At 37.5% G+C, this 15,121-nt stretch overlaps 1 protein-coding gene across 11 annotated transcripts in view; it reads left to right on the top strand.

Moving 5' to 3' along the window:
• The window catches only part of Dlg2 (discs large MAGUK scaffold protein 2), a 1,704,707-nt gene that overhangs the window by 1,244,814 nt on the left and 444,772 nt on the right, over positions 1 to 15,121 (top strand). For all 11 annotated transcript variants that reach the window (XM_048360010.1, XM_048360014.1, XM_048360019.1 and 8 more), the window contains one exon: positions 882 to 1,051. In XM_048360010.1, the coding sequence (XP_048215967.1) occupies positions 882 to 1,051 (170 nt within the window). The remainder of the gene's footprint in view (positions 1 to 881; positions 1,052 to 15,121) is intronic.

The raw sequence follows: 15,121 nt of genomic DNA, 5'->3' as shown, positions 1-15,121 counted from the left end.
GGGATGCTGACGAAACTCAATAGGGGAGAAACGGGTAAGAGTGGCTTCTCACTTTTGACACTCAGCGACATGGCTACCTGTTGTGACTGGAAGACTGGAACGGATGTATAGAGTGATGAAATCTTGTCTCAAACACCATGCCCTTAACCACTGTTAATTTTACCCTTAATTATTAGCATAAAAATAATTTTAAGTCTCTGTCACTTCACTTTAAACTTCCTGGAAAGTTTAATGGAAAAGTCAAATTCTTCCATTCCTTTGGGAAAAGGGAAAAAATAAAAGTTTCACATAGAACTTGCCCTCGTTCTTACTTTTCAGAGTGTCTGGGAAAAGATTGAGAATGTCTTCAAGCTTCATTACATCTAAGCTTGAATATTTATAATATTGTGACATGAATTTGAGAGAAAGAGACATTTGAAGATAATTTGCTAGAAGGCTAACAGGTTTGTTTTCAGATGAGTGAGTCACACGTTTTTTTTAATTTTCCTTCTTTCCACATTTTTATATTTTTCAAATGCTCTGTAATAACTGCATACTACCTTTATACTAATAAATTAAGAATTTAATTTATAAATTACATCTGTTATGTCCACATAGTCCGTAGTCATAAGAGTCCTTTAAATCATAATTCTGATTCAAATCCATTCAAATCAGTCAAAACAATGCTGCAACTGACTGATATCTTCAAGTGCATGCCTTTCATAAAGCCATGCCATCCATAAAACACTCCCAGTAAAGAGGAGCGGAGTTCAAGATGGGCACTGAGTAGTCTGGGAAGTTCGAGGTCAGCCTGAGTAGGACCGTTTGAAAGGTATTCTTTACTTGCATGCACACTAATCTCTTAGCTGCTCCTGAGCCTTCTCTCCTCTCCTTCCTTGCAGGGTCAATGATTGTATCCTGCGGGTGAATGAGGTCGACGTGTCCGAGGTGTCCCACAGTAAAGCAGTGGAGGCCCTCAAAGAAGCGGGCTCCATCGTCCGGCTGTATGTGCGCAGAAGACGGCCCATTTTGGAGACTGTTGTAGAAATCAAGCTCTTCAAAGGGCCTAAAGGTAATGAAAACATAAGCGACTCACTCCAAGACCTGCTTGTCTGACCGTGTGGCTGACGTGTATGCTCTAATGCACTGTATTTATGTTTGCTGGTCTTGAGGCTTGAACTCCAGAGTTCCTGGGCTCCTTTTGCTAAGGCTAGTGCTCTTCCACTTGAGTCAATGCGCCACTTGCAGAATTTTCTGTGCTTAATTGGAGATAAGAGTCTCTTGGACTTTCTGCTCAGTCTGGCAGGATTACCTGTGTCAGCCTTTGTTGCCTGGATTTCTAATCTATTTTTGGATGAACTGTCTTTAAAATAATTTTTTTACTGATATCCACTGCTTTCCAAGAGGAAGTCTATAATAGTGATTTTTACAGAAACCCAAACTCCAAATAGGAGTTCAGATAAGGAAAGTGTAGATTTTTGTAAAAAAAAAATCTTTCTAGATAGTAATACAAACAACCCCTTAACACTTTTCTATTATTATTTGTTTTAGCTTACTGAATCATCACAACTTGGCTCGCCTAGTAAAACTCTGGTTCAGCTACATATTAATAGAGTCACTTGCGTGGACCAATCCCTTCAGTACTGACTGGGGACCATAATGGTAGGCTTATTGAGAAAGTGTTGTGAGGATTAAAATGGCTCACTACAAAGGAACCTACGACAGGAGGAATGAGGTTCGCCACCAGCCTGTGCAGTGAAGTGCATGAAACGCGTACCTCCCTTTAACCGGCAAAACATGTGCCTTAATTTCTTGTTTAGAAAATACAAGTCAAGGTTTATAGGCACTTAGAGATGCTGTAAAGATTAGATCAATCTATTCCTATGAGGTATTTAGAATGAACTCTGGTACAAACTTAATGCCCAACAAATATTAGCGGTTTGTTTACGTGTTACTCGGAGTGCTATCTAACACGCATGCTCTTTGTTTTTGTCACAATGGAATGCGAGATCTCTCCTGTCTTAAGTTCAGATGGAATAATTTCACAGAATATCAAAAAAAAACAACCCATAAGTGAAACATTCTCGTACTACAATCCTTATTTAGTACATGAGGGAAAGACTCCCTATCCTACTATTTAGCAAAAAAGTGATTGTTAAAAAGCAAACAAACCTAGCTTACACATCATTTCTTTTAAAAATGTATACTATACACACAACATGTACCTATGTGTACAGTTCAATGAGCAGCAATTGTGCAGCACACCCCTAGGCAAATACTAATTTCGACACTCAGGGGAAGACCAAAGGCCCTCCTTGTTTCTCAGGCACACCTCCTTTGGATCTTTCCATTGGCAGTAGCGCTGCTCCACGTGGCTTTCTTCCACGGCACTGCTTTCTTCACTAAACCTGGAGTGGGGGCTAGATTTGCCTTGTGACATGCAGGGCTAGAAAGGAACAGTGGCGTTCGTCAACGAGGGTATGCACAGGCAAGAAACGAAAGGAAGTGCATGGTGTATGGGAGGAGCTGGTAGTACTCGGGCATGGTCTGCCAAGCCACGAAGATGTAGGAAATGGTTGGAAAAATAACTTTCTGTCCTGAAAGCTGGCTACTTTCCCTATGGGCCCAGCAGGGACTCTGCTAAGTCAGCCTTGCTTTCCTTACCATCCTTATCCTGAGGTCGCACATGAGATTTATTTCCCTATCAAGAGACTGTTGATTTACGAGGAAAGAAAGTGTTCTAGTCATTCTTTGAATTTCTAATCCCTCTCCGACTGCTTTAAATCTGAAAATTTAAATAAATGGTTGCTACACTAAATCTGATGATATCTTGGCCTTCTTAACTTCTCTTAGCACCTTTGTAAGTTGTTATTTTTGAACTGCAGTCTATATGAAAAGAATTTCTTCTAATGCTTAACATATCATAGAAACCCTCATATTGTGGAGGTTGACAATGACTCCAATATGATCTCTTTCCTCACAAAGCCCTAATGAGAAAGAGATGTAAAGTCATTACAGAACAATCTGAAAGTAGTTCTGTGATGGAGTTTGAGCTCTGGCCTGTGTGCGTCATTCATCTTAGCATCATTCAGATTAGAGACAAGATGCTCCAAGAATTAAAAATGTTACAAATACATCAGTCCTGTGATCATGTGGGTATTGGAAAGTGAACATCAACAATCCAGCTCAATGAGCTAACTAGAGATTATTTAATCTTAGACCTGTAATCTAAACTGGAGAGCGTGATGTGAATTATCAGAAAAGACTGTCAAGGGAGATCCAATTACATACTAGGTTAGAGGAGATTTCTAGAAGCCACTACCACTTAAACCAAATCTTAAAATATAAATTAAAGTAGAAGTGTCTCCAGGTAAAGGATAGAGAACAGAATTCTGGACTGATATCAAAATGTGCAAGCATGAACACTCTAGTATAGAAGGGATCTTCATTCCTTCTAGTAGTGAAATGATCAGACAATAAATGACCTGAAATGACATACCCTAATTAGGCAGAGGCCAGAAGCCTCACTGTGTTGGATGTATTTAAGGATTCACAACTATTTTTAAATGCAATGAAAACTAATTGCAAAATTTTAACCATGGGAGGGATATGATTGAGACTGGGGAATGGATTGAATGGGATAAGAATGAAAGAGCAGGGATCAGCTAGGGGTTACTTGGAGGCTGTCAAGATGGAGAAAGGATGTGAGCTGTGTGTTTGAGATATATTGGATGCATTTACTGAATAAGATGAAGTTTGTGTCAAGGACTAGGCTCTGCCTGCTACTTGGAGTGCCATCTGTGAATGGAAGATGATGAAAGAACCTCTTTGGAGAAATGATTATGATTCCACATTTGGAAATGTTGGAAGTTCGTGGTACATCTGAAAAGACCTCAAAGAAATGTACTACATCTCTCCAATTTTTCTCAAATATCTCTATTCAAGGAAATAACCCAGTAATTGACTCTTTCTTCCTTACTTACTTTCCTTTATTTATTTATTTATTTATTCGTTTATTTATTTATTTATTTATTTATTTATTTATTTATTTGGTGCTGGGCCTAGTGCTTTAATAAGGGCCTGACCATTGTAACTGTAACTTTTGCTCAAGCATAGGACTTTACCACTTACACCACAGCTCCATTTCCAACTCCCCCCCACACACACACACTCTTTGTAGTTAATTGGATAAGTCTCATGAACTTTCCAGCCCAAGCTGGATCAGGCTTCAAACCATGGTCCTCACATCTCAACCTCCTAAGTAGTTAGGATTGCAGGCATGAGCTACTGGCACCTCCCACAATGACTGGCTTTTCTGATTCCTACCAATAATTGCAGATTTAAGAATTATGAATATGACTACTGTGGCTATTTGAAACCATTATGAGCATTGGGCTTTAAACATTCCTAACACTCTGTTTTCAATTGGGGATTGTTTTTGGCTTTGTGTTTCTTGAGGGGGGAGGGGTTGTTTGGTTTTGCACAATATTTCTTTGGGCTCTAAAAAAATATTGAGGGAATCTTTATACCAGTGACTCCTTGCAGAATTATATCTGTTACATTTTCCAACTCCGTACCTTGTGTTTATTCTATGTGCTACAGAAATTGCTCATTCTGAGATAGCCTTCAATATGGATTTAATGCTAACCTTCCCACTATTCCAATCCTCACACCATGTGGTTGGTTTGGAGCCCTGTACTTCAGTTATGAATATTTAGATACAAAGCAATCTGATTTAGAATACCTTAACAATACATAAACACTTTCCTAATCTTATGGTTAGAGATGTGGTCACTGGAGGAAATTGGAGTGTCAAGTCATTTGAAGGGGAAGACAAATGCCTTTCTGTAGAAACCAATATTTTAGGCGTGCCAAACAACCAAAGATCAAGCAAGGAAAATATAAAGCATGCAGGGGGGCTTCAAAGGCAATTTGAGCACCCAATTCACAGGGTTTTCAGGATAAGAATCATGAATTCCTAATAAATGTTTATAACATTTTAATTGTATTATAATTCACTGAAAATTGAATAAAATAAAGCAATAATGAACTCATACTGGTGCTTCAAAAATATCTCCCCTGGTATTTTGTATAATCAAATTCTTTTGTCCCTAGTGTTAATACTTTTGAATTAATTAGTCAGTAAAAGTTTCTAATATTCCGCAATTTCAGATGGAACCAATGTATGTTTTGTTTCTGCATGCATATCTACACAACATTGGCATAAGCACACACACATATATATATAATTTAATATTAGTTTTATATATGTACACTATATACTATATACCAAACATGTTTTTATTTGCACTTTTATAAAATATATTTTTATCTAGGTGTTCAGTCTGGATTGTGATTGCCCTAGGAATCTGTGGTCTTTTAAATTTCCATATATGCCATCTAGTTTTATTTATTTATTATCTTGAAGTATTTATAAAAAAGGGTTTCCATCAATATGGCAGTTCCTGACTACAATGCATCTTTATCAATTCCATCCCTTATATCATTCTCTGCTTTATGAAAATGGCACTGCATGTATCTAGTTTTTCTTTGTTTTATGTTTATGAATACTCTGCATGTAGATATTTTCAACACCTTGATAACTAACATCATGATGTCTCCTTATCACTAATTTCCAACACTTGCCTATTTTCAGTGCAATTTGCTCGCAGTTCTCAAGGCTAATGATTATTCCCTGCATCTAAACTAAAAAGTTCAAAGTCTTCTTTTTTGTTCTCTCTTCATGACTGCCTTTTATTAGGCTAGCCATTATATCCTCTAGACTCTAGTTGCAACATTACTAATCCTTTCTTTAAAATCTCCACTCTTATTATGAAGTTGATGTCTTCATGATAGGTCATCTACAATGATCCCTCATCTATCACAGGAGTTACGTTCCAGAGACCTCCATGAGTGGTGAAAATCCATGAAGTAGCAATATTGTATTTATTTCAATATATATGTATAGATGTAGATATATATAGAGAGAGAGAGATTTATAAACCTTTCCCACTCTCTTATTAACCTTTCCCACAGTCTTATAAGTACCTCATATGTTCTTAAACACTTACCATTCCCTTCAACCCATGTCATTTTAACAATAATAGAAAATTCTATATGGGTACTCCCCAGTGACGTGTACCACACATTGAGTGTGGATCATGAACGATGGCACCGTGCTGCACTGATGGCGGTGAAGGTGACGGTGATGGGAGGAGCATGCTGCACAGCCCAGCGGAGCAGTGCAGCTCTGCTGAAGGCACCGCCTCCTCGCATGCTTCATCGGGTGGGGCAGTGTCTTCTCCTGGGCTACAACTTCTATTTCTGTCGAAGGCACAGGCATAGCTGATCTGTTTGTCCATGAGATGAACACAGGTATGGGGAGTTGCGGGTGCTGCTTTTTCTTCTGAGTGAGAAGGTTTTTATAAACGGACATGCCACTCTCAATTGTATTTACAAAGTACAAGGAACTAAGCATCTGGGGGGGGGGTTACAATTCTTGTTGAACATTGTTACCCCCTCCCTCATTTCCGCCTGCTATCCCTCCCCCATGACTCTCCTCCTCCCAAGTTGTAAAGTCCACTTCCACCATAATGTCTTGTGAATGTCACTGTTGCATTGGTTCACCCTTTGTCCTTTATCTCACCGTTTTTGTGATTCTCCTTCCCATCCCCAAATGAGATAAACTTATATGCAATAAAAAGGATACCACAATAAAAAGCAATGACAACAGGGGGTAAACCAAAGGAAATAAAAGTGAGCAACAAAAAAAAAAAAAAGAAATAGCTGCATACAGTACACTAAGGAAAAACAAAACAAAACCTCTTGTTTCCATAGCTTGGAGTTCATTTTGCTTAGCATCATCTTCTGTGATGATATGTACATAGCTATTAAGCTATTTTTGTGATCATCTGCTACAATTATCGTAGGCATATACTAATTATTACCAATGAGGGAAACCAGTCCACCATTTGTTAAACATGGGCACCTTCCTCTCTCTAAGCTTTTACTTCTTTCAGTCCCAACTCCGGAATGCCTTCCGTTATTATTGTGACTGCTGGCAGGTGACATTGCATCCATCCCCTCCAAAGGCAGTCCACACTGCCTTCTCCACAAAGCTATTGATAATCTGTCCAACCAGAAGCAATCTGTGATTCCTAAAAAAGTGTTATGTTCTTCTGATCATTCCTTTGTTTCCATGCCATTCAAGCAACCCAGGGGTTATGGAAAGTGTAAGTGTCAGCAATACAAACTAGGGAGATAAACAAGCTGCTAACTCTACTGCTTAATGAACTAGATTTGTGAACTTTGATTGGCCTATACTAAATTTAAAGCACTTAAAATGCACTTTTCAAATGGAAGTACTAACTAGAGTCTGAGTGGATAAACCAACATGGGAAGAATTGAGATACAGAGATAAGGAAGGTGTCAAAAGCAGATCAAGAAGAGCACTGCAGAGTAGCAAGAGGAGAATGGAATGGTCAAGACAGAAGGTGATGACCTCAGTAAGCCCCTGATGAGGAAAGTTCTTTCATTGGTCCATTTTTAATCTCTTAAAATTATGTTTACAAGAGTTTGGAGTAATGAAACTTTTGAAGCTTGTAGCATATTCCCCAATCATCCAATTAATTAAAAACTAGTTATGATATATGTGTTGTCCGCCTTGGTTAAATGTCAACATGCTATGCATCCTAACCACATATTACAGACAATTTATCAGATATATAATTTAGAAAACCTTTTCTATTTCCGCATAGTCATTTATTGTGCATTTTGCTTTCGAATTTGTTCTTGCTTCTCAGCTACTGTTTTATTTTTGTCTCTTTCTGATGTCTACATAGTCAAAGTAGATTATCCCAATGTTGATGAAAGAACTCATCTGAAAATTTCAAAACTTGGTCATTTGGCAAATAAATTATTCTTTTTTATGTGTGTGTTGGGGCGGGGCAGGTATTGGTACTTGAATTCAGGGCTTCAAGTTCTTGTTTAGCTTTTTTACCCAAGGCTGGTTCTCTACCACTTGAGCCATAGCTCCATTTCCAGCTTTGTGCTGTTTAAGTAGAGATAAGAGTGTCATGGACTTTACTGCTTGGGATGGCTTTGAACCTCAATCCTCAGATTTTAGCCTCCTAATTGTTAGAATTACAGCCATGAGCCACTAATGCCCAGCCTAGATCATTCTTGTACTTGCATATGTTGATCATATCCTGTGTGTGGCACGACCACTGAATAACTATTCATTGTAAATCCACTATACCATCCTTATAATTAGTACAAACATCAGCTGTGTAGAAATTCTTTTACCCCTTCATCCACAGATAGCTATTTGACAAGCTGGATTGAACATCTACTTACCAGGGCATGTTCAGATTAGCAAGGTTTTGAGCTCTCCAGACTGTGGTTGCTTATGCCCCCATCACAACACTGGAAGAAATCAACACCCCAAGGGGCTACCATGAATTCCCCCACGTTTCCTGCCATGAGATAAAGCACAATGCGCATTCATTTTTAATGCATATGCAAGTATGTATCTGAATTCGGGTCATAGTTTACTTTGCGTTCAGGCCCACATCCTGAGCTTTAAGTTCTGAGTGGTAGGTCATCTTGTTTTATACAGGAGGCCATTCTGAGCAATGGATTGCACAAATGACACATTTAACCATTTGGCACAAGTTCTTAGAACTCTACATTTTCCTTCCAGTGTAAATTTCTTTTCAGTCCTTTTGAATTACCAAAATTATTCCCTGGGGTATACCAAGAGATTTGCTTCAGTGTAAACACATTGCAAGCTCTTATTGGAATAAAATACATAGAATCAGACAGTCCCCAAAGTCCAAGTCTTCTTTACTTTTTTGAAGCAGGTATTCTACCATTGAGTCATTCCTCCATACCAACACTGTTTTCTAAATGGATAAAGGACAACTCTCTCTATGTTTGCTTTGTTTTCTGGAAATATTTGGCATAATTTTGAATTTTTGTACATTGTCCATTGCTGATGTGTTCCTGCTACCGAATATATGCCCGTGTATTGGATGCTTTCTCAAAAGGAATAGATATAGAAGTATGTCTATGAGCATGCTCTCTCCTAAAAGCATATAGCAAATGATTCTTGTGAGAAAGAATATATTACAAATATTGCCACTATATATTACAAATATTGTCCATACAGTCATGCACATGACAATATATTGAAGTGTAAATTACGTGATCGCATTTGCTAAGCTCTTTTGGGAATGAAGGAACTGGAATAAGTCTCTCACTTTTCCTACGAGGCTACTAGGGTTTTGTTTTTTTATGCATGCTTACTGTTGTGCTACCTTAAGGTATTGAACAAAGTTTTAAGCTCAAAACACTTTTACAATGAAAAGTAGATTTTTTTAAAGTACATTATTAAATGTAGTCTGAGTTTTCAACAATCCAGTTTTATTATCCACATAGCACACTTTGGGAATCGCTACAAATATTTTCTCTGAGAAAAGGAGTGCAGAACATTTTCGAGTTGCTACCATGGAAACACTGAACTGTAAATGTCTTCAGTTTATCTCAGCCAATGAAGCAATTTTCAAAAATGACTTTAAAATTTGCAGTCTAGGCTTTACTTTGCTTTATTTTTAAATGGGTATATTAAATACTGTTGAATAGGAATATTAAATACAATTATCTGTGTCCCGACATCAGGGCCCAACACATCTTCCATGTTCTCCTCCCATCTTTACTTAAGGAAAAGCAGATGGATGCAGAAAACAATCATTCACTCAATAAATACCTTATTTCACATAATATTGCTTCAGAGAGCTGTGAAGGCTAAATCGTGGAAATGAGAATAACGTTTCCTCAAGTGTCCTTTTAGAACCCTGACGACCTCCATGGAGACTAAAAGAATCCAGTCCTCTGCTGACAGCTCTGGCCTCATATTGAGTGGATCACATCCTCTGACTGAATCCACCCTGCTTTCCCCGCTCATCAGCCCATGCACATTGAGTTGTTGTCTGCAATATTAAGATTGTGTCTCTGCACACAATTTAGTTGCACCTGAAGTTTTTCACACAGAAAAAAAAATGTTTTGTAATGCCCCTATAGAAAGCCAATTGCAGCATTTTTAAATTGGAGAAATGCTGTAAAGTATTGAGTTATGAGATGCCACCAAGAGTTTATTGAAAGTTACATGATAAATGACTGTATTAGGCAAGATTTAGAATAACCAAATGGGGAGGAGGGAGGCCGGGGAAAAATGAGGGAGGAAGGTAACAAGTTGAATAGAAAATGTACTTGCCTTACATATGAAATTGTAATCCCTCTGTACTTCACTTTCACAATAAAGAAAGAAACAGAATAACCAGTCAACATTGGGAGGAGAGACAGTAAGAAAGAGGAAGAAAACACAAACAGGCACAGTGGCATATACCTGTAATTCTAGCCCTCAGAATAAAGCAGGGTGATTGTGAGTTTAAGGCCAGCCTGGACTACATAGTGATAAAATTTTCTAGGTGAGTCAGCACCAGATCATGGTGAGTGACGCGTGTATGTATTTATGTGTATGTGACTTGTTCAGTAAATAAAACATGAGTTGTGTGGTCAAAGAGTTCAAAAGTTATTTCTAAAGAACCTAAAAGAATTCCTAAAGGACCAAAAGAATTCTTTTGGTAGAAAAAAATTGACACTCTAGTGAAGAACTGATTTCCAGCTGATTTTTTTGTTGTGGTTGAATGATGTAGGATATTGAGTAAACCTCAAGAGGCCACAGAGTTTGGATGTTCCCAGGGAAATACCCAGGGGCCTCACTCCTCCGCTGACCTGTACTCTAGCTCCTTTGCATCTGCTGCTCTGGCACAGAGAGTGGTTACAACAAAATACACAAACAGAAAGACAACATGATCACAATCACTACAAAAAGAGGACATTACCTAAAGAATCTGTGTACCTAAAGTAAAAGGATAAGCTTGTTTCATGTTATAGGAGAGCAAATAGAATGTCTGCTCGAGATGTCCAACCATAGCATGACAAAAAAAAAGAGAAAACGTGACAACTCTGTAATTTCAACAGAGCTACAAATTTTACCATTGTTATCGAACTTACTGTACACTTTCTATGTGATAGGCAGCATCCTATCAGTTTTATATATACTTTATTTACATGATGTATATCCATGGGGGCTGGTAGGCCATGGGAGCTTTCTTAAACTCACACAAATAGTAACAGCCAAGATACAGATCATCGGTGCATGATAACCTGTGTGATCTTGATTCCTAGAACTTTCCAAGAAAAATAAAAAAGAGGCAAGGAAGATGGTTAGAAGACAAAAAGGAGTAGTGAAAAAAGGAAAGGAGAACACAAAGAGCTTAACCTCTATCATAAAAGTAACAGAATGAAATTACCCATTCCAGAGAATTTATGAAAATGAACTCAGAACACAAATGCTCAGAGACAAAATGACTGATCTCTAGAATTAGTTGAAAAGAATCATTACAGACCTGAAGAACACAATAATAAGCCTAAATAACATCAATGACCCAAATGAATAGATGTTCGTCTGAATTAGGGAAGGGAAGGGGAAGAGCAAAATGGTGAGACAACGGGTAAAAGGCGAACCAATGCAACAGCAATACTTGCAAGACAATATGCCATAAACCAACTGTACAGCTAGGAGGGGATGGGAGAGGAGGAGATGGGAGAAAAATGAGGGAGGAGCTAAGTTTGACAAGAACTGTACTCACTACCTTACCTATGTAACTGTAACCTCTCTGTACATCAACTTGACAACAACAATTTAAAAATAATAATATCATGACCCAATTTATGAATATGTGATAAATAGTAAAAATAATTCCTTGAGACACATGACAAAAGACTTAAGAGCATAGATTTCAAAAAGAAAAGAAGAAATCCTATAGATGTACTAGATAAAAGCTATAGGAGCTAGACATAATCAAGAGTCAAAATCATAGCCACCCATGCTGCATTTCTTAAAAACATTCCCCTATCACAATCATTGTCTATATTGTTCTGGTTATGACTTTGACTCTGAATGGAAAAGTTAAAAATATGTTTTTGTGTTGCTAAACCAAAGAGAAAACAATCTCAAATTATTTTAAGCAATAGCAGGATTCAGTGAGATAGCCAAGTACAAATTTAATATGCAGAAATCAAGACCATATGAATATATGAAAATTTATAAACACAGTGATAAAATAAAAGATATTAGGGGAAGGTGTCATTTATAATAATACTGAAAATCATAAACATTTCAGAGTAAACTTTCAATAGATATGCAAGAGCTACATAGAAGTAACTATAGGGAATAGTAAAGGACAAATAGGAAAGGATACCCTAATTTGTCATTAGAAAAGATGTGTTATCAAAAAATTTTCAGATTTGCTTTTCACAATAATTTTAAAAATTATTTTCATTTAAAATGTTTTTTATTTTAAAAGTATCAGTGGAAAATTTTTAAGAAAAACTTATTTTAAAATTCATATGTAAAAAATAATAAGCAAGAAGGCAGGAAATTTTAGAAAAGGAACAATAGAGAGGCCCAAACTTTACAGATATTAAAATATAGCATAAAGCTATAATTATTGAAAGTGAAAAAATGTACAAATCAACAAAACACACAAAAGAATTTACTACATAATAAAGGTGACATTGTGGATGTGTATGAAAAGATAGATTACTTAATAAATCATAATGGGAAAGCCTGAGATACACACACATACATGCAACACACACACATACAACACACACACACACACACACACACACACAGAATCAAGTACCAGTGACTCCTACCTATAATCCTTGCTACTCAGGAGTCTGAGATCTGAAGGATCACAGATCAAAGCCTGCTTGGGCAGAAAAGTACTCTAGACGCCATCTGTAATTAACCAGTAAAAAGCCAGTCTGAAAGTGGGTCTCAACTGGCAGAGTGCCAGTAGTAAGAAAGAAAGCGAAGTGTAAAACTCTAAATTTTATCACTTTATCAGATTTTTACACTGAAAAAATAGAAGTAGAGTACCATAGATGGAAGACATGTTAATTGGACTAAATAAATGAGGATTTTTTTTGTTTATTCAAAAATACTACTAAGGGCTGGGAATATGGCCTAGTGGTAGAGTGCTTGCCTTGCATGCATGAAGCCCTGGGTTTGATTCCCCAGCACCATATAAACAGAAAATGCCAGAAATTGCGCTGTGGCTCAAGAGATAGAATGCTAGCCTTAAGCAAAAAGACACCAGGGATAGTGCTCAGGCTCTGAGTCCAAGACCCAGGACTGGCAAAACAAAAACAAATAAAAATACTATCAATAAATGTCCCATGTATTTGTATGAGTCACATTTTTTTCTTTGGGGGTCAGTAGTAAAAGTTTAACTCAGAGCCTTGTAGCTTGCCAGGCTATGTTACCATGTGAACCCTTGTTGCTTTGGTTATATTTTGAGTAGGATTTCACTTGTCCCAGAATAATGTGGACCGAGTTTCTCCTATATACATGTCCTTCGTAGATGGATGCCAAGCATACAACCACCTTGCCCAGGTGTTTATTTGTTGTGATGGGATGTCACTTTTTCCCCCAAGCCTTCCTTGAACCTCTATACTTCCTGCTCAGGCTCCTAAAGTAGCCTGGAATACAGGTATAGCCATCATGCCCACTTCTTAAAACTTTTGTATAGTAAAAGAATCCCACAATGAATGAACAAGGTATCATTTTCCATCAAGTCTTCCACAGAATTGTCCCTCTTTTGTAACAAAGGTGAAAGAGGTGGTTTTAGAGAGTTCAATGAGGTTGATGGTTTAAATTTGTCCACCATGTTGGACCACAATATTAAAATACCTTTACCTGGGCTGGGAATGTGGCCTAGTGGTAGAGTGCTTGCCTAGCATGCACAAAGCCCTGGGTTCGATTCCTCAGTGCCACATAAACAAAAAAAAGCTGGAAGTGGTGCTGTGTCTCAAGTGGTAGAGTGCTAGCCTTGAGCACAAAAAGGTTCAGGGACAGCACACAGGCCCTGAGTTCAAACCACAGGACTGGTGCATGCATATATATATATGTATGTATATCTATATACATACACATATATATATATTTATGCGTGGCCTGTTAGTTTCTTTTGAACAGTGGTGGGGATCAAGCCCAGGACTTTGTATATGCTAGACAGATGCTTTACCATTGAGTTATAGCTCCAGATATTACTCTCTATGTAGCCCAGGGTGACCTTGAACTCATGATCCACAAAATCTTCATCTTTCTGAGTGCTAGGGTTAGACTGCGCCACCAGCACCCAGCTGAAATCTCTTTCACTTTTTAATGCTTTGAGGCCTTTGGCTTATTTCAAGGGATTCATCCTATAAATGTCCCTGCATGTGTGTGAAAGGACCAGGCTCATTTTAATAATGCCTCTACTGGTAGAAACAAACAGCCAAAATGTTAAAAAGAGTAGCTGTAAGATTTCATACATGTTTTTATAATATAATGTCATTCCGCTTGAAAAGATGGACTTAAAGTAATGTACTGAATGAGTGAATATAATTAAAGTGTTGTATAAATGAGTGAATGCCCTAAATGAATGAAATGAATATATTGAAATGACCCAAAACCCATTATGTGTTTCTAAATTCTATACAGTACACTGTACCTTTTTATCATTTATGTAAAGCAAAATTAATATAAACAATATCATCTTATGTGCATAAATTTTTGTCCAGAAGGTAACTGTTAGCAATGGTTATCCCAGAAAGGGAGATATGTAGGAAAAAACATAGTTACATTTTTGCTTTCTATGCCTCATACTTTTAGTATTTTCTACTGCATACATACATTGCGTGTGTTTTGTGTGTGCCTCTACTGGTGCTTGAACATCAAGTGTTGATGCTTTCCCTTAGCTTTTTCACTCAAGCCTGGTACTCTACCACTTGAGCCACAGTTCCATTTCCAGCTTTTGGTGGTGAAGTGGAGATATGTGTCCTATGAACTTTCCTGCCCAGATTATCTTTCAATTGTGATTCTCAAATCTCAGCCTCCTGAGTAGCTAGGATTATAGGCATGAGCCACTAGTACCCAGTTATAGTATAAATACTAAAAATATACTTAAAGAAGACATATAAAGTCAAGAAAAGATGGAAAGTAAAGAAAAGATACCAAAAGCAATAT

The sequence above is a fragment of the Perognathus longimembris genome, chromosome 13 (genome assembly GCF_023159225.1).
Source record: "Perognathus longimembris pacificus isolate PPM17 chromosome 13, ASM2315922v1, whole genome shotgun sequence".
NCBI lineage: Eukaryota > Metazoa > Chordata > Mammalia > Rodentia > Heteromyidae > Perognathus > Perognathus longimembris.
Note: the sequence above shows the minus strand (reverse complement) of the source record. Positions and strands in the feature narration are given on the sequence as shown.